General features: G+C 39.1%; 1 protein-coding gene across 1 annotated transcript; it reads right to left on the bottom strand.

Annotated features, from left to right (window-relative positions):
- Positions 1 to 4,696: 4,696 nt before the first annotated feature.
- On the bottom strand, positions 4,697 to 16,871 carry pnp6 (purine nucleoside phosphorylase 6). The gene is made up of 6 exons (XM_037683350.1): positions 16,834 to 16,871; positions 13,942 to 14,111; positions 13,735 to 13,838; positions 8,403 to 8,578; positions 6,758 to 6,948; positions 4,697 to 5,213 (listed from the first exon to the last, which is right to left on the bottom strand). The coding sequence occupies exons 1-6, from the start codon at positions 16,869 to 16,871 to the stop codon at positions 5,017 to 5,019; spliced, it is 876 nt and encodes a 291-aa protein (XP_037539278.1). The 3' UTR covers positions 4,697 to 5,016.
- Positions 16,872 to 20,392: the final 3,521 nt, after the last annotated feature.

The raw sequence follows: 20,392 nt of genomic DNA, 5'->3' as shown, positions 1-20,392 counted from the left end.
TATATATATATATATATATATATACTAAAATAAACTACTACTTACTACTAGTACTACTATTCCTACTTTGCAGTTTTTCACTTATCGCAGGGCTTCAAGGTATGGATCCCCCCGCAATAAACGAGTGACTACTGTTATGTAAACAATTGTCTTGTGCAAAAATAATAAGGTATGATTGTTTTTATCATGTTTAGTCAAACAGAAAAGTTTTGAGTTGTCTTAGATGGGCCCTGTTTTGAGCATCTGTTAGCTTGACTTCCCCTTAAGAAATTATTTGATTATTTAAGCTGAGATCACACTGTCTGCTGCAGGTAAGATACTGATTGCCCATAAATACACCATTCTTTTTCAAATAAATCAAACTATCTCTTTAAGTGAGCGTCCTGTTTCCACTTCCGGCCATCCAAAGCAGATAATCTGTTATTTGCATCTTTCATGCATATGTTTGCCTCACTTTTTTGCTGTGAAGTTTAGTGGCCTCTTTGTGAATGTGTGTAAACACAACAGAGATAAATGCAGGCGTTGTGTTTGTGTTGTTGGGCTGCCTGCTTCATTTGTATTAATATTTCAGCTCCGCAGTGAGGCTGCTCCTCTACACGCTGCATGGGGATGAATTATGTAAGAGAATGGTGCGAGCCACGGAAACAGCCATTTCCACTTCATCTCAATCTTGGAGCGACTTCATCAGTCTGAAGTGTGTTTGAAGTGAAAGGCTGAGTGTGTGGATGTGTTGATGAGGCATGTGTGTGTGTGTGTTTGTTGGCACGAGGCTGTTTGCCTTTATCTCCCTGTTCACTGATCCTCATTATCGCTGAAAAGCAAAGAAACTCCTTTTCTCCTTGAACACACGTGTTGTATCGACTGGATTTGTGCTGCACGCTCTCTCAGACACACAAACACACACATGTGCACTGATCCATGACAGGAGATACCAGTGGCCTGATGTCATCTGCAAGGATTTTAATTTGACAGGAAAATAAATTGCTTTATTGTGTTTCAAACCGAGACCAAAAGTACAAAACAGGGCCAAGAGGAGAACCAGGTTAAAACAAGTCAAAACTCATAAGTTTAGTATTTTATTTACAGAAAAATAGCACCCGTATTTGTTGTATACAAAATACAGTCGTTTTGGAGATTAAATCCATGTGATAAAAATAGAACCCCCCCTCCAAGATGAAGCAGCACCACCTTTTTTTTTGTTGAGTGACTTCCCCTTTAAGACTTCCAGTAGTGCTTTGCTGCTCTGCCTCATTCAAATGGTCTAGGAGATTGACTGCTGATCCGGGGGTTTTCTGTCCTTTCCAGGTCTAATGAATTAGATGGTGAAGAAAATCTGGCAAGCAAATCCAAAACAGCGCTGGGCAGATATGGATTTTATAACTCTTTCCTGTTGTCACAGTGTTGCGGTCTCTTTCTGTGCAAATAAAACATCACTACTCCTGCACCCGATCAGGCTTTGACTTCAGGGATTTATTTTAGATTAATTATGCTTTAAAGGTCAATAATTAAACTCCAATAAATCTGCTAACCCACAAGAAACTGATCAGTTCAAATTTAATTATTGGTTTTTCCAAACCAAATTCAAAGTGCTCATTTTATTTCACCCTTTTTATTATAAGTACATCAGATAGTTATCAACATGTGCAATTCGTCTACTCACAATATAAGCTCTTTTTAATTTAATAAAGTGAACATTTATTTAAAGCTAAGTCAAGTCCTAATGTGCAAGTTATCACTTTTTATTCTCTAAATAGCAGCTAGTATCATATGAAAGTGTTAGTAGTAATGCAGGGATTTTAAAATATCTGAAGTAGCAGAAACAAACCTAAAATCACAGAACGTCTCCTGGACTTATCTAAGAACACATATGATATCCTCACATGTGGTGGTGTTCACTTTGCTCCCCCTAAATGCAAATAAGACAAATATAGCACATATACATATAAAAAAAATAGTAAAAGAGCTGTATGTTCAAAAGGTTTAGCTGAGATGTCACTTTTCATCACACCACAATCAAATAAATCAGCGATCATCAGCACCAGAAGCTCAACATGACCAAAAAATTGAAGCTCAAAGCTTCATGCAGCACCGGCATCACAGACTTTTAGTTTAAATTCACAAAAACGCACCAAAAAGTCAACAACTGACATGAAAAATACATCTGATTGAGTGCATGTGATGTGCAGCAACTGTCAAAGTAATAATTTATTTAGCTGTAATCATGTTTTAGCTGCTCTTTAGCTGTTTATCTGAACTTGGTCTCAGTAAACTGGAGCCAAACTGGAGTTTCTGCACACTTTGACATCAAGGTTTGTACTGCTTTGTGTTTGGTCTAAACATGAAAGTTTTGTTGGTGTCTAACTTTTAACTAGACAACCAGATGTCATTTAGACATGTTTATTTAAACATAGACATCTGAATGACTTTAATTAAACATCTAGGCTCAAATGGGCCTAGACTATAATTATTTATTTATTAACCTTTATTTAACTGGGCTAATCCCACTGAGATTACAGATCTCCTTTGGAAGGGAGGCCTGGGCATGAAGGCAGCCTAACATGCATGATTTTGAACTGTGGGAGGAAATGAAAGTACTGTACCTGGAAAAATCTACACAAACATGAGGAGAACGTGGAAACTCCACACAAAAAGACTCCAGGTCCAAACAGGGATTGAACCCAGGACCTTCTTCCTGTGTGGCAACTGTGCTAACCACAACCCTATCGTGCTGCCATTGAGGTGTAATAGATAGCTACATTTCAAAAGGACAATTAGATGTTATAAAACATGTTACTTTAAATTTATAGATGTCAAAATTACTTCTATTGTACATCTAGCTAGTTGGTCTAAAAGTGAAAGTTTAGTTGATGTCCATTAGATGTCTTTTATTTGTTTCAATTTAAAGGTTTGGACATCTAATAGATGTTAAAAAACTAACTGAAATTTAAACGTCTACTAAACTTTCACTTTCGGATGAGATATAGACTAATTTTAGCCTAGCTGTATAATAGAGGTAATTTAGGATGATCCTTAATTTTCTGCTTTTAAACTCAGACAAGACTGAGGTTTTAGTTTTTGGACCTGAGCATCTTAGGAATACATTTTTCAGCTTTTCACCCTCCTTAGATGGCATTAATTTGGCCTCCAGCTCTAATATAAAAAATCTTGGTGTTATTTTTGATCAGGACATGTCTTTTATCCCCCACATTAAAAATGTTACTAGAACTGCCTTCTTCCACCAGCGTAATATCTCTAAAATTAAAAACATCTTATCTAAAAATGATGCAGAAAAACTGGTTCATGCATTTGTCACGTCTAGACTGGACTGTTGCAATGGTTTGTTATCTGAGTGTCCAAATACGTCTTTAAAAAGTCTTCAGTTAATCCAAAATGCTGCTGTCAGAGTTTTAATGGGAGTTGGCAGGAGAGTCCATATTTCTTCAGTTTTAGCTTCCCTCCATTGGCTCCCTGTCAAATCCAGAATTGAATTCAAAATCTTCTAATCTACAAGGCTCTCAACAACCTAGCTCCATCTTATATTTGAGCTCTTATTGTTCCATATTTTCACATCAGAGCACTTCACTCTCAGACTGCAGGTTTCCTTGTGGTTCCTAGAGTTTTCAAAAGCAGAATGAGATGTAGATCTTTCAGTTATCAGGCTCCTCTCTTGTGGAACCAACTTCTAGTTTCTGTCCCTGAGGCTGACACATTGTCCAGTTTTAAGACTGGGCTTAAGACTTTCCTTTTGATGAATCCTATAGTTAGGATTGGCTTGTTATGCTGTTATAGGCTTAAGACTACTGGAGGACAAACTGACCCAATTTCCTTAAATGAATTGTTAAAATTGAATAGTTTTCATTTGATAATATTTCTATCTTAACATGTGATTCTCGACCTGCCATTGTGTATCTGTTCCTACCAAACCCAGCCAGTCGAAGCAGACGGCTGTTGTCCTGAGTCTGGTTCTGCTGTTTCTTCCTCATGAGGGAGTTTTTCCTTTCCACTGTCGCCTTCATGCTTGCTCAAGATGAGAGTTCTGTGATGGAGTTGAACTCAAAGCAGTCTGCTCCTCTGATAAATAATGATATTAACTTACTTTTTATGTATGAATGTTTCTGTTCAGTGACCTGAGATGACTTCTGTTGTGACTTGGCGCTATATAAATAAACTGAATTGAATTGAATTTAAACATGCATAAATTTAAAACAGTATATCGATATGACATCTAATTGTCTAGCTGAAATGTAAACGTCTACTAAACTTCCATTTTTAAACCAGGTATAGACCAGTTTCAACCTAGACGTCTGTGGACAGTTAAGACATCATTTAGATGTCTTTTTAACCTGGAAATGCTCACAGGGATGGAACATTTTAGCTTCTATGAGATATAAACAAGAAGTTTTTGGTTGGGGCCTCCTGGTAGACAGTTGCAGCAACTTTAGAATGTCTCCAATTCTACACTTAACATACTTTTTACTTAAAACAGCTGAGAAGGAGATCAAGGTAGTGCCATAAAATATCCAACTTGAGTTCTAAACCAACTTGCAATGGCAATAAAAAAATTTTGTTCTTTTAATTTATTTGTTCTTTTATTAGATTGGTGCACACGAGTTACTTTTCTAATTTTGGGAAGCACCATTTTGTTGTGTTTAGATTCAAAATCTTAAAAGTGCCTAAAAGAAGTGAGTAATGTGTCTTAAAGTTAACTTACTCAGAGGTTAATCAACTAAATAAGTGTAAATTTTAAATGCATAAAAACATTTTGTTCTTTTTGATTATGCTAGACCTGTGGCTTTATAAATGGATGTTGTTGTTTTTTTTACATCCATGACTGTTTTTATTTATGCCCCTTTAAATTGTTTTAAACTTGAAACTGCACCCACTAAAATGTAAAACCTACTTTAACGTCCAGACTTTTAAACTTTTTGTTCAAAGCTGTGATCGCCCTATGAGGGATGTCACAAAGATTTAGAAAATCTTTTTGTTTTTGTTCAAGCAGAACTTTCTCAGACATTTTCAGAGCTTGGTAACAAGGTGACTGACGAGCCTCTGGAGGTCCCGGGCCCGGTGCTCGGTGGTCTTCAGCACCTCTTGGTGATTCGCCCTCTCTCTGCTCTCATAATCCATCACAGCCTTGTTTGTGATGAGGGACAGTCCCAGGACCCGCAGGCCACAGTGACGAGCCACCACCACCTCAGGAACTGTGCTCATACCTGGACAGAAACAAGTAAACCGTTCATAGTATCTGTAAACAAAGAGCCTACGTTTCCTAACTTAACAGCAACTGTAATTAGATCTTCTGAGTCACAGTTATCTTTAATTTGTTCGTTAAAACACCGATTCTATTGCACACAAAAATGTTCAGCACATATAAGAATTAAATATTATTTATTTAAATATCTTATAACCATTTTTCATATTTGTTTCATGATTTGCATCAAATATAAAGGGAACCTTTCTCTGTATGAATAAATTTGGCTTCCAAAAAGCACACCTAAATTAGGCGATAATGCATGACCGGATGCATAAAAGTCAAAAGCTTCACAAATAAGGCTGTGTGTTTGTGCAAAGGGGAAAAGTGCACATGAAGCGAGTCCAGTCCAATTTAAAGACAAGAAAAGAGTTGGCAATTTCATCAAGCGATAAATAAATTAGACATACTTTATGAGCTATTATATGCTTATTTTGTTGCGAGTTGGGTGTTGTGGCCACAAACTTTTCAGTTGTCGACCCACAAAATCAAGACGAGTTGTGTCTCTAACTGCCACTGGTTGAAGCATAGATATGTCTAAAGCAAATGTAAGATGTAAACAAGTGCATAATGACAACACAAACAGCACTAACAACTATTATACAATTTGATTAAATTGGTTTTAATCAACCACCCTGATCATTATGCTTTCTAGTTTGTATATTGTTTATAAGTATAGTTTCCTCTAATTACTGAGGTGGTTTAAGATTAATCTGTTGGGGTGGGGGGGGGGGGGGGGGGGGCAGAGCCACCACTGGCCACCTCCTGGCTCCACCATTGCACCAGGATTTGTCACTGTGCCACTTCAGACAAGACCAAAAAACAACATACCCACTTGTATATCTTGCACCAAAAACATTAAGGTTTACTTGCATTCCCTGTTTAATTCCAGTCCAGAAAAACACGCCTCTCCAAAACTACAAACATTTACTATTCAAATCGTTCAGTGACGGGGGGACAGCGGCATACTGCTTGCTTAACTTTCAAACATATGAAAATATGCAAGCTGTGGCACTTTGAACAGCTTGTAGCCAGATGTTTACTGATTGAGACCAACATATTGTGAATTTAAATAAACCGAGAGATTAAAAAAAAGACTTAAATCCCTGTTTCAGATTAATCTGGTGGGCTTCAGCTCTTAACTTTACTGAAGAAACGTAAATGCACATTTCCAGCATTAATATGCACAACAAGGTGAATCTGGTGAATATTTACAACAAACTGTTGAGGCTTCCTGAATGTCTTGGAGTGACTTTTTGTTTACATACTGGGAAATCTGCTTTGGATACTGGTTGTTCACATCCCATGGAGTCATAAAGCTGTGCACATTTTATTGGAGTTTGCATATCTTCCATGCACATCGACTCTCCTTATCCAAACTAGGAACTAACTTTTTTTTAAGCCTGTCATTGGTTTTATCGTAGCCCTAAAGTGGTTGCACTGCTGGGAGTTTTCTCCCTTGATACAGATAGGTTTTTATGGGAGCAGGGGGGAGCTGTTACTCACCCACAGCGTCAGCGCCGAGCATCTGCAGGGCTCTGCACTCTGCAATGGTCTCATATGTCGGCCCAGCCAGCATGCAGTAAACGCCTTCCTGCAGGAAGCTGCCGCAGCCCTGCTCCTCTGCTGTCTGCTTGGCCAGGGCCCTCAGTTCTCGGTCATAAGCGTCCGACATGCAGGGGAAACGCACTCCGAACCTGCAGCAAACACATGCATGAGTGGTGTGTGCAGTGGTGAACAAGATGAAGACTTTAAATGTTTCATTGTGAGAATACAGTCACTATTCACAATATTGTTTTCCTATTTTTTTATTTTACTACTTCTGATATTTTTAGCTGTTCATATATAAAAACATTCATCTCTTTCAGGAGACAGCTCTGGCATTTGATTTTTGTAACTATTTTAATTTTCAAATTTAACCTTTTGTTTATTTTAGCTATAGAAAAACATCTAGATATTTTCAATTCCTTCAAAAACATATTTCTCTTTTAGAAATCTGCTGCAGCAAACTGCTCTGTTTTTGTCTCCTTATGCTACTTATAGTTTTAGCTACAGCTCTGCTACGTTTTGCTAGCCTTTTGCTATCTTTAAGCAAATCTTTTACTGTTTTATGCTTCTTGCTAGTCTCTGGTCCTTTTAGCTTCCAACAAGCCTTTTAATAGATTTAGCTTGACTTTTACTACATTTAGCTTTTAGCAAACCATTTGCCATTTTGGGGAGTGATGGCACAGAGGTTAGAGAAGGTGGGCCTGTGATGGGAAGATCGCCGGTTCAAGCCCCGGTACCGACAACATCAAAAATGTGGGTGGGGTAGGTGAAGCACCCACACCTGCCCCCACCCTGGGCTCATGAACAAGGCCCTTAACCCCCATCTGCTCCCCAAACAGGTCTCTCTTAAAAATGAGTTCTCGTGGTTCAATGAGACTACCTGTATAAATAAAGGGTAAATGAAAAAAAAAATAATAAATTGCCACTTAAATCTTCTAGCTATTCTTTTAACTAGCCTTTTGCTTCTTTTAGCTTTTATTACACATTTAGCTGATTTAAGCTTCTAGTTTGTTTTTGATACTTCTAGCTAGTCCTTTGCTACTTTTAGATTGTTGCTACAACTTTTCCACTTAGTTTTTTGCTTATTTTTTTGTCTTTAACTAGTGATGTGCACTTTGTTATAATAATAATAATAATGTCATCACAATGTCAGCACTGTATGTTTCCATACAATGGCGAAATTAGTCTCTGCATTTAACCCATCCACCACCAGGTGGTGCAGTGGGCAGCTATTGAAAGCGCCCGGGGGGCATTTTGGGGATGAGGTGTGCTGCCCAAAGACACCACGTGATGTGCAGTGACTGGGGATCGAACCTGGGACTTTTGGGTCCCAAGCCGGCTGCCCTGCCTCTACACCATCTCGGCCCCCATTAATTAGTTATGTGCATATTTAGCTAGCATTTTGCATCTTTTGCCTTTTAGCTAGCATTTTGCTTTTTTTTAGACTACTAGCTAATGTTTTGCTCCTTTCATCTTTTAGTGATTAGCTATTTTAGCTTTAACCTCTCAGTTTCAAGTTTTTTAGCTACTGTAAATTTAATCATCACTCACTCAGCTCCCAGCATTAATTCATTAACATATTTCTTGTTCAGTTGTGCTTTACCTGTCATCATTGTGCCCACAGAGAGGGTTCTGACCGGCAAAGCCTGGCATGTTGATGTGGTCCTTAATGAGCATGATGTCTCCCACGCTGTAGCTACCATTGAGACCTCCTGCAGCATTTGTCACAATCACCGTTTCCACGCCCAGCAGGAAGAAGACTCTCACAGGGTACGTCACCTGAATATTAACATAAGTTTTACAAAGGTGTGAAAATGCAATGGGCTTGACAGCTTAGTTTATCATACACAGATATTTGTGATATTAATGCAGGTTTATGCACAGTTCTGTAACAGCTGTAGCTCTGTGCTAACCTTTACACAGCCTGTAAATGACAGCTGCTCCTTCTCAGCGGTGTCACGTTTGGAAATGGCCTTTTCTATTTCACATTTCCCTACAGATTGAATTTACAATAAACAAACGTGTTGGTAGTTAGAGCAGAAATGTTTTCAAGACTCTTGAGGTCTTGATAAGGTCAGCGCTGTCACTGCAGAACATTGGCCTCTGTGATTTAAGCTTTGCGTATTATAAGTGTGGTCCGTGCATCAAACTGACTCTCGGCCTTTTGTCAAGAGGAAAATGTAGCACCTCAAGTTGCACTTGTACTAACTGAGAGTCACTGTATTGTAAAAAGGAAGTAGTTAGTGGGGAGGTAAACCTGCTACCAACCAGCATTCTGAAGACATTAATATTTTTGAAAATATTTATGCAAATTAATACAGCTTAGATCAGTTTGGGTTGATTCAGTATGAGCTTTGTTTTTGTTAAATGACAAGAACACAAAAATCACATAAAACAAAAAACTTCTGAAAGAAAAGTCCTGCTGCATGCTCAATAATCCAGGTTGATGAATCTAACCAGGTTGAGTCAGGTCCTTTGGACAAATTCTTCTTTGTTGAAACGCTTTGTCTTTTATCCAAATTACTCTTTCAGTGTGAGGAGCTGCAGCCAACTCAGTCTCATAAACAGCATCTTCTCATAGTGGATCAACCAGTTTGCTGCTGACAGCCAGAACCAGCTGTTCATATGCACCATCAGTGGTGTCACCAGCAGACTGGTTGAAAATACACCTCAGAAGATAACAAGCCTTCAAGTTATGCACATGAAAAAACAACTCCATTGCATGGAAATGTTTTAAGCACATCAAGATCTGACATAAACGAGCAAACTGACCTAAACACCTGACTTTAATCTAATTCTAACATTTTATTTTCACTTTAATCTGTTAACAGACCCAGGTCACTATACGAGACACACACAGGCTGGGACTTTAATGGGGTGAGGGTGAGGTTTCCTTAGTGTTTTGTACCTTTGGTTTGTTGGCAGGTTCTACAGAAACTTTTCTGGCGCTGCTAAAAAGGCCACTTGCACTCCAGTTTCCACTGGAGATCTTAAATATTCTTCACTGTCCAACATCAGAAATAGCGTCCAGTTCAAACCTGCTATTATCGATGCAGCCAGATCTGACATTTCCAAATTTACAGCTTGGTTTTATACGTGAAAAACACACGGAAAAAAATTATACTGTTGGACAAAGATTGTGCTTTGTTCAATAAACTTTAAACAGATTACCAACATTACTGGTTTTGATGGAGACAACACAAGACGTAGAACTGAAATAGAGACGCACTGGAATGACCACTGATTGTGTTAGGCCAAATTGATGGTTGCCTTCTTGCAAGGTGCTATGCCTATCATTGTTCTATTTACAATTTTACATTAGTGTAAGAGAGAAACTCGTAAAATTATGATTACATTTTAATTAAAATTTGCTTTATTAAATTTTTCTCGACTTGTGGTGTTTGATCATCCTTCCTTCCACTTCTCAGCGTGGGGTTTTGGCCCAAATTATAAAGTAGTTTCATCCCAAACTGCTGTCTTGCCTCTGGGATAAGCTTCTTAGCATACCTTGATAAATCTAAACCGGTTAACAATGAGCTGATTATTTTCTTTAGCGTCTTGTTCGTTGCTTTTGCCATCCTGCCCACTGCGCATGAGCACTTTTTTTTGGTTGACAAATGATCTTCCTTTATAGTAGTTGCAAATAAAATAAAATAAAATGCACTACCGCATTCTTTGAAGTGCAGGTTGCAATATCTATAATAATAGCAACACATTTGGTTTCAATGCTGAGTTTAGTGCATATTTTTACTTGTTTTAAATTAAAATACGTGGTCTGCTGTCAAGCTGGCGGTAACTATTTTTTATATATTAATGTTTCTGTTAACTTATGAATGTTTCTGCTCAGTGCCCTAAGATGACTTCTGTTGTGACTTGGTGCTATATAAATAAACTAAATTGAATTGAACTAAGGATGCTATGTAGCACTAACAAGGCACAAATTCTCGTCTCGTTAGCACAGATAGCACTGTGGTTGGTCACCCCACTGTATTTCTACTTCAATGGGACAAAGTACATCCCAAGTTTCCAGAGAAGCACATTGCCTGGTAAAACTTTACCTCAGTCAGGTTGATGTTAAAACTTTTTGACTATAGTTCATCTCACGGAGATTCTTCATCTGGAGGTACACAATGTAAAGCTGACACTTCTATACATAAGACATCTGTTCTGGTATTGCTGTAAGCATAAACCTGGATTTTATGGTCCTGTTGGGGTATATAGACCATTTTATGTGGAGATGGCACAACACAGCAGGTCATAAAACTAAAATGAGTCACAACAGGCCAAAGGCCAGTTTAATTTATTCACTGTGACACACTGGTTAGGGTTCTCACTGCCATTGCAGCTGATTATTCAACACACAAAGTAAATTGTTAGCCAAAAAATGCAGCTGCGCAACTGCCATGAAAGAAATGCAATATATTAATTTACATTATGACAAAGTTTTTAGTGTCCTTATTAAATGGACATAAAAATCAAGCTTCAGCCAAAATGTTTAAAGTTCAGTAAAGCATTTTGAGAGCTTTAAAGTACTTTTTACCTTTGCACCCATCTGTACTCCTAGTGTGACAGCACAAAGTTAGACATAGATGGGGTTTAAAGATTAGGTCCCACCTGCAGAGTCTCTGATTGTTATCCGCAATGTGATTGACAAAGTCAGAGATTAAATTTCTGTTTATAGTTCAGTTACCTCGGATAGTATATCATTTGCATTAGCAAGGTCCTTAAAGACAGGAGAGAGACTGAGCTGCAGAGAATAACAAACACCCCAGTGAAGAATAAGTCCAGTAAGACTTATACCAGACACTGTGGATGGTGTTGACAGTCAGTGTGTGATCCAGATGGAAATCATTTTATATTCAACATGTACTATTACAAACCAATAGCGTACAGACCTTCCTGATCCTTTGGGGCTGCTCAGATTTGAAATTTGTAATCTGTTTTAGGTTATTTGTTGCAAGTGATCAGTGAATTACCTTTACATGTTCCTGTAAAAGTTTCTATGTATTCAAACTCATTATTTTAACACAGTTCAGAGCCATTTGAAGCATATTTTTTGACAGGTTGTGTCTTCAAAAGCCCAGTTACCCATTTCTGTTTCAGAGCAAAGACAGATGCCAACCCACCTAGCCTGTGGTGTCAAACATTAAATTGTTATACATGATGATTGATTATTTTGGCCAGGTGGGCCCTGTTTGCATGTGTTAAAAACCTACTTTTGAAATTCCATCAGGAGTTTGGCTTGAAACACAGCAATGAAGGCTACCTATGGGACAGCTCTGGTTGGCAGGCCGCAGACTGATGGAGTCTTCTGGATGAAGCATTTCTCACTTAAAGAAACTGGTCCAGATGACATGATTTAACCTTTTTTTGTTCCCTCAAGTTTAATTTGGTAAAAATAATGTGACACAACACTACACAGAGTGTTGAGCTTTGATCGACAGCACATTAAAGTTTACAGTGACCACGGCGGGTCACAAAACAGTCAGAGCAAACATTAAACCAATGAGAATTTACACTAAGCCACATTGAGCAGACATTGTTCCCTCTGAGACTTCCCCTTTGATGTTTGTGTGGGGTCATGTCAGTCCAGCAGGTAGTTCTACTGCTTGACTCAGGACATACTCAGTTCAGACTAGCAGACATAAGTGGATAAAAGGGGTCCAGACTAACAATGAGGGTGGTCTGAGGAAAAACGTTTTCAGTTTGCATGGAAGCAATTCAGACCTGTATTTATTGCTGTCTGAATGCAATCTGATCACAAAGAGCCTTTTTTAACAACAGGTCTGAACAACCTTCAACAGTTTACAAGACATCCATCCATCCTTAATCTGTAGTCGGGTCATGGAGCCAAAAGGTCCAGGAGTGAACCTCAGGCATCCCTCTCCCCACTCTCCAACTTGTCCTGGAGGATCCCAAAGTGTTCCCAGGCCATTGAGCATATATAATCCCTCCAGCAAGTTCTGGGTCTGCCTCAGCATTTCCTCCCAGTGGGATGTGGCCAGAAAACTTCCAACAGGAGGAGTCCAGAAGGTATTCTAATCAGATTCCTGAACCTCCTCAGATGACTCCTTTCATTGCAGAAGTGCAGCAGCTCTTCTCCGAGCTCCCCCCAGATGATGGTGCTCCTCACCTTATCGCTAGGGTTGAGCCCAACCACCCTAAGATAAAAGCCCATTTTGGCCACTTGTATCCAGGATCTCGTTTTTTTCTATCATGACCCAAACCTCATGTCCACAGGTGAGGGTTGTAATGTAGACAGACCAGTAAATCCAGAGCTTTGCCTTTTGACTCAACTCTCTTCTCTACGACCAGCCAGAGAAAGACCCTCATTACAGAGGACAGGACCCTGATCTGTTGATCCATCTTTAGCTCCATCTTATCGTCACTCAGAAGCATGATGCTCAAATAGTTGAGCTCCTCCACTGGAGGCCGAGTCTCATCTCCAACCCAGAGGAAACATTTATATACAAGCCAGTGGTCAAATATTGACAACAACAATTTTCATAAACACCTCATTTCCTTACTGGTGAACTCAAATAACAAGCAGAATAAATAAAAAAACACTAGATATGTAAGGTATTAATAAAATTGTGGTAAATAAAGACTATATCCTATAAATACATAAAGTATAGTATTTTTTTAAATAATTTTCTTCCAAGCAGAAAGATGTTCTTGTACTTTCCTAAAAAGCTCCAGACTTTTAAAAGACTTTCAATGTTTTTCTTTGGAATTTTGCAGCTTTTTCTCTAATTTTCCGTGCGATGTCTGAAAATGAATCTGATCAAAATGTGGGGGGATACAATTCAGTGTACGTTTTGCTAAAATGTATGCACAGGAGCTGCTACTGTAATGGTATATAAATTTATAGTACAGTAACTTGTACACAGTCACAGATAAAAAGACACAAGGAAACACAAGTGATGATATTTTACCGTGTGTATGTTGTAGCCCTCGTAGAAGTGGAATCGTCCCTGCATGCAGACACACTCGCAGCCCTGCAGCTTCCCAAACACCAACTGGCCTGCATGACCCTGAACTACACACACACAAATACACAATGAAGCTGCAAGCATGCTGATGCACTACGCTCAAAGAACTTAAAGAGATTTTTTTGGCTCCTCTAAAAAGAAACAACTTACCTGTGCTGGTGGGGAAACGTGGAATGTCTTTATATTTGAACACAGTTCTGTCTTCCAGCAGGTCAGCCAGACCGCCCAGACCTGAACCACAGATGATGGCCACTTTAGGACGCTTCTTTGAGTGTGCCAATAACCAGTCTGCTGTCTCCCTGTAGTCCTCGTAACTGTAACTGAAAACATGAGGGAAACTAATCTGTAAGTGTTGAGTAAAACAAAATAAATCAATGTTCATACAGAGAATATGCCTATATTTTCAAAATGCAAAGTTAAAATCACAGTGCTGTACAAGATTTAGGGTGTGTGAGTAAATTTCACTCTTTAATAAAAGAAATATTTACTGTGCTGAATGAAAAATAATCCAGAAAACAGCTCAAACGCTGCTGAGAAAACTGATAGGACTAAATCCAGACTGTGCAGATGGACACAAACCAGGACCAGCACTGCAGGAAAGCAGGTCTTAGCTTTTAGGTGCTTTGTAGCTAATATCAGCCATTAGCTCATCTTTTGCTTATTTAAACTTTTAGCCATTGTTTTGCTAATTTGAGTTGTTGTCCTTATTGCTTTAACGTTTAACAAATTCCAACAAAGACCTTCAGCGCTGGCATTCACACTATTGACAAAAATATTTAATGTTTTCTTGTAAAAATTATTTTGATGATGGTTTAAGTTCCCAAGAAAATAAAAACACACATTAATACCTTTGTTTCCTGTTTCTTAAACTGAAAAAAAAAGTATTAAGCTAAGTTACAAACACACTGGGGCCTGTTTATATCTGTAGCAGCCAAATTACTCTTCACAGTCAGATGACGATTTGATTGAAAATGCTGAAGGGAGTGAACAGTTTCTGAAAGAAACTAACTGTGGCCATAAATCTGCTCGTAAAGCTATCATAACCTTGTTCATGTTCCCTCTGAGCTCGAAGCTTTGTTATGAAGACGGAGTGACACTTCAGGCTCCGCTGTTTACTGGACCAATCTGCAGCAGGAAGTGAGCCTGATGACTCCGAGCCCGTTTCAAACCCATCATCTGGGACGACTGCTGCATCTGAGCAGCCCCGGGCACTCTGTCTTTCCATGTTTCACTCTCACACACTTATTTAACTTTGACATCAAACAAATTTGGAAATACTTTATTATGAAACGTTGATTTTTTTCGTCAAGTCATAAATGTAAGAAAGTAAAAGCTTCTTGCAAATATTTAAAGGGTTTATGCTTTTTTTTTTGGATTAACAGAAAGAAAATATTACAGCTGACACAAATGAGGCCCATTTGTCCGTATGAAGAACCGTTATCTAGTTTTAAGATTTCACTATAAATAAGATAAGATCAGATAAGAACGAATCTGTCCATTGCTGAGTTGCAGTGTTGTTCAAAACCTCAGACGCGCAGGTGACTGCTTAACCTCTGTTGGGCTGGAGCCAGCTGTCATTCATTGCTGCAAATAAACAGCAGGACTTTAACTCATTTAGGTGAACATCTTTTAAAAAAAAAATCAGTGATTTATAAACTCGTAAACCATAGACACGTCAGCAGGATAAATGTAGAACATGCAGCCTGGGCTTTGCAAGATAAATAAATGAATACCCTATAAGTTAAATATATATTATTGTATAAAGAACTGCATATCAAAGTTTTTTTTGTGTTTGCTAATGTGAAGAAGCTCTTCCTTACTTTAATGGAACTCACAGAAAGTGGCTGCACATCTACAACTGAATAACTTTTGAAGTTAACCCAAGTCAAGATGTCCACACTTTAGAAAACTCAAAAAGGGGCTTTGGTTAATTGTTGCTATAGAACTCCACCAAAATTATCCACTTCCACAGATGGAGCCAAACTGTGACAAATGGCAAAACACCTGCCTATTTCTTTACTAAAATGTCTGTAACTTTATTTTTGTTTACTTCAGCAGCATGAATCTTTGCACATGTGATGTCCAGATGTAGATTAATGGCTCAAGTTTTAGAGTTAGGGATTATATACTCTACATTGCAGAAAAACTTCAAGGCTTTCCTTTTTCTCTATGTCCCATCCTCATTTTCTATGAAACAACAGCAGCTGCTTCTTACACTTCTGAAAAAATACAAACAAATGTTAGTTTTATTTTGAAACAAAAATGAATAAAACACAGTTTTTGTAATTGCTGAGAAACATATTTTTGAGCAGGGACTTAAAAAAAACACCCATTTTATCAGGTTAACAACACATATTCTGAGTGTGAAACCTCACACAAGTTTGATCAAAACGACTCCAGCTCTTCCAGCTCTTGTTTTCTTAACTTTGTTGTTATAGAAAGACGGCGGGCGATATGCATTCCTTTAAGGACTGTTACGCCTGTAAAATATGACTGATTCGCACAAGTGATAACATATATTTGTTAATGAGCTAACCTATCCTCTGGAAAGCACAAACCTTTGTAGATAAAGTTAAACATCGTTTGGTTTGACCCATACTGAAATAGCAAACAGGAAGTGAGCTCGTGCTGGAGCTGTCCATGGTGCTGCGTGGACTTCAGTGCTCAGCCTCCTGGCTGTCAGCGCCACCAGTCCGACCAGACCGGGCTCTTTTAGAACCCCGAGGCGTTAAAACTACAACAAACCAGAACAAGGTGTGTACGGGAGGACAAACAGGATTTACTGGCAACAATTACTGCGTTCACGAACCACCTGTACCACGACCAGCTGACGTCAGAGGGAGAGCGAGGCTCTCATTGGCTGCTGTAATCTTACAATGATGCGTCATATCCCCTCGTATTTATAAACAGTGCACAATTTACCCCACATAGACCACCGACAGACGTTAAAATCATTTTAATGCAACGCCTATATACTTATAATATTAATCAGGATTTAAAATGAGGCTCATCCAACAACACGCAGCCTTTTTCGTCTCCTACCTGCTCTGACCGGAGGAGGAGGAGGAGGAGGCGTCCATGTCCGACGGTGATCTGCTGATGAAGCGGTGTTCGCTGATTTTTTTTCACAGGAGTTCAAGGTGGTTCCACGGACTGAGATGTAAGCTCTGCTGCGGCGGACGGAGCGTGAGGAGAGGTCAGGCTACGCGCTGACGTCACTGCACGTTTACTGAAGAGGCGGAGCCTGAGTGGACCGCCCGCTCCTTTTGAAGAATATTAAATCCAATTTTCCACCAGGATGGTCAACTCACTGACCCGTTCACTGGAAGGGCTGGGAACACGAGGGGCAAAGTACACTAGAGGGAAGCAGGAATGAAAGGAATGTTTTCATCCTCTTTTGCCAACAAGCAATGACATACTGTAATAAACAATAAATAAATAATAAACACAAAATAAACACCTGGGGGGGGGGGGGGGGGGGGGGGGTGAGTGTCTTATCTGGATAATGTTGCTGTTTCCATGAGAGTAAACTCAAGGAAAATAAAACTGAACATTTACTCCACTGTGCCAAAATAAGAATCGGTCTGTTTACTTATTTCAAGTTTTTAGGCAGCCTTTTGATATTTAGTTTGTAACTACTATTTTGTCACTATTAGCATTTAGCTCATATTTTGCTTCTTTTAACTAGCAATTTTGCTACTTTTGACTTGTAGCTTGCCTTTGACTGGGGAAGCTCAAGAGTCACTAGTTTGAATCCTGGAAAAGATGAAGCACCCTCATTTGGCCCCACTTTGGCTGCACATTTACAACTTCTTCCCCCATCTGCTCCTTAACCCCATCACAACAGCTACGGTAGCTCAGCTGTAGCAGCAGTGGCTGTCAGACTCAGGAAGGGCTTACTGGATAAAAAAAAACATTTGCCAAATCCTTATGCAAGTTCGCTTACTGTGGTGATCCCAGAGAAATGGAGCAGCTGAAAGAAAAAAAAAAAGTCATTTTAGCTAGTTGTTGTCCAGTTTAACAACAAGCAACTTAATTCAGCTCTGATTAGATAGAAATCGTTGATTCAACTGTTTCATTTATCATCTAAAAACAGATTTGCTCTGGCTCTTAAAGATGAGAAACAAAGTGTTACGGATCAACCTAATAAGTAACACATCTTTTTTAGTTTTATGTACAGGATGGTTCCTTATTTCAAGGGACAGTTGACAACCCATAATATGTGCCTATTCGAAGCAGGTGATAGTAGGCTGTTCTAACAGCTTCTCACCCCCTTTTTTGTCCTACAACAATTTAAAGAGCTGAGTCATGGTTTAGAAGAAAAGAGTGTTTGTGATGGAGAGAGAAAGCACAAATGATGGACACAAGTGGAATGCTTCAAAACTTGCACACTTCCCAAAACAAGCCTTAACTGGCTCAGAACACAACATTGACACTGTGCTGGATACCTATGCACTTCCTGGAAACACCAAAATCACAGCTAAATAATAAACCACTAAACATATGTGACATGATGATGCAACATTCAATTTATTTAGGTTAAATTAGTAAAGCTGTTCCACATAAAATACTAATCCATCAGGTTTACTTTAATTAACAGCTTTATCAAGTAATTCAAATAAATGTTTGTGATACTTTTGGAGGTCATTTACATTCAGCAAAGTACTTTTATTTGCTTGTTATGTTCAGATATATTTTTTTAAATATGCTTTTTTTAATAAAAAGTAACTAAGCCTTTAACTTAAATATGAGCTATTACACACATGTATAATCATGATTTAACCCATATTTAATTTTTTAACACTGAGAAGTTGAGTAAAAAATACAAACATTCTCATCCAACCCTATCACCATAATCTGGCAAAATACAGAATAAATTACCATAATATACAGTAAATATACTTAAAATTCGAACTATCAAGTGTATTTTTATGTCTAAAACTCCAAATGCTCATTGACACAAATCATCAAGACTTAATTAAGCTGAACGCACTTTGAACACCATACGACACCATATGTGTACTTGTTTAGTAACGTGTTGGCCACTGGTGTCAGAAGCATTTATAATGTGTGTGTGGGGGGACACACTGATGGGGGTGTCTGGGGGTCCTCCCCCAGAAAATTTTGAATAAATTAGATGTCATTTCCTGCATTCTGGTGTATTTTAATGGTTGTTTAACATCTAGTTTTACCTACATAAGTAAACACTTGGAACGCCTTGGGATTCCCCTGGAGGAGCTGGCCCAAGTGGCTGGGGAGAGGGAAGTCTGGGCCTCCCTACTTAGGCTGCTACCCCCGCGGATGGATGGAAGTAAACACTTGATTCAGTAACTATTTTAGAGTTAATGGCACAACAAGAAGTAGCCTGACCAACAGCTGATTCAATTAATTAAAAATATTATATATTTAAAGGTGACGATTTGATGCCCACATTAAAACTAAATGCCTGTAACTTAGTTGACAGAGTCAGAGTCAGAGTTTCTTTATTGTCATTCACACCTCATGTGGTACATGTGGTGGAGCGAAATTATGTACACAGGGTCCCAGTTACATCCAACAATAAAATGTAAAATAAAAACAGTAATAACATCTAAGATATGAACTAAGAAAAACATCAACTAAATATACACTAAGCAATCATAACATAAAAACAGTACGTCAAACATCAGCACAAACATGAACATGAGTCTGTGTGAGCAGATGAGCACGCATGAACCCATCAACATTGAAACAGATCAGCAGCAACATGAAACAGATCAGCAGCAACATGATGTGATTTTTTCACAGTGATTATTCTGGTTAGAGATTCGTGAGTCAAACAGCCTCAGGGTAGAAGCTGTTCCTCAGTCTAATGGTTCTACACTTAATGCTCCTCAACCTCCTTCCTGAGGGGAGTGGGGCAAAAAGTGTGTGTGCTGGGTGAGTGGGGTCCTTCATGATGCAGGTGGCCGTCTTCCTGCATCTAGATGTCTGTGATGGTGGTGAGACTGACTCTGACAGACTTCTGTGCAGCCTTCACCACTTTCTGCAAAGCTTTTCTTTCCGCAGCTGTGCAGCCTCCATGCCACACGTTGATGCTGGAGCACAGGATGCTCTCCACTGCACATCTGTAGAAGGAGGTGAGGACTGAGCTTCCCAGACCAGCTCTTCTCAGCTGTCTGAGGAAGTAGAGTCTCTGATAAGCTTTCTTGATCAGGCTGGTGGTGTTGTTGCTCCAGCTGAGGTTGTCATTCATGTGTACACCCAAGTACTTGTAGCTGGAGACCACTTCCACTGCAGATCCTCTTATGTTCAGGGGGGTGTAGGTGTTTTTGTTCCTTCTGAAGTCCACAATCATCTCCTTTGTCTTCTTCACATTGATGTGAAGGTTATTCTCTTTGCACCAGCTCTCCAGGTGTTCCACCTCTTGCCTGTACTCATCATTGTTTGTGATGCATCCCACCACCGCTGTATCATCTGCAAACTTTACAATGTGACAGCCTGGATGGGTAGCTGCACAATCATATGTGAGCAGAGTAAACAGGAAGGGGCTCAACACACATCCCTGAGGAGAGCCAGTGCTGAGGGTTATGGTGGAGGAGGAGAAGTTGTGGATCCTCAC

Source organism: Nematolebias whitei, chromosome 10, assembly GCF_014905685.2.
Source record: "Nematolebias whitei isolate Nwh7 chromosome 10, NemWhi1, whole genome shotgun sequence".
In the NCBI taxonomy this organism is placed as follows: Eukaryota; Metazoa; Chordata; class Actinopteri; order Cyprinodontiformes; family Rivulidae; genus Nematolebias; species Nematolebias whitei.
This window is presented reverse-complemented; position numbering and strand designations above follow the sequence as displayed.

Bases quoted from the DNA above. Each gene is read 5' to 3' on its own strand.
- pnp6 (XM_037683350.1), bottom strand. From the start codon at position 16,871: ATGGACGCCTCCTCCTCCTCCTCCTCCGGTCAGAGCAG. The intron at 13,839-13,941 runs GTAAGTTGTTTC...GTGTGTGTGTAG, and splicing joins ACGTTTCCCCACCAGCACAG to TTCAGGGTCATGCAGGCCAG. The intron at 5,214-6,757 runs GTGAGTAACAGC...GTTTCTGTCCAG, and splicing joins GCTCGGCGCTGACGCTGTGG to GTATGAGCACAGTTCCTGAG.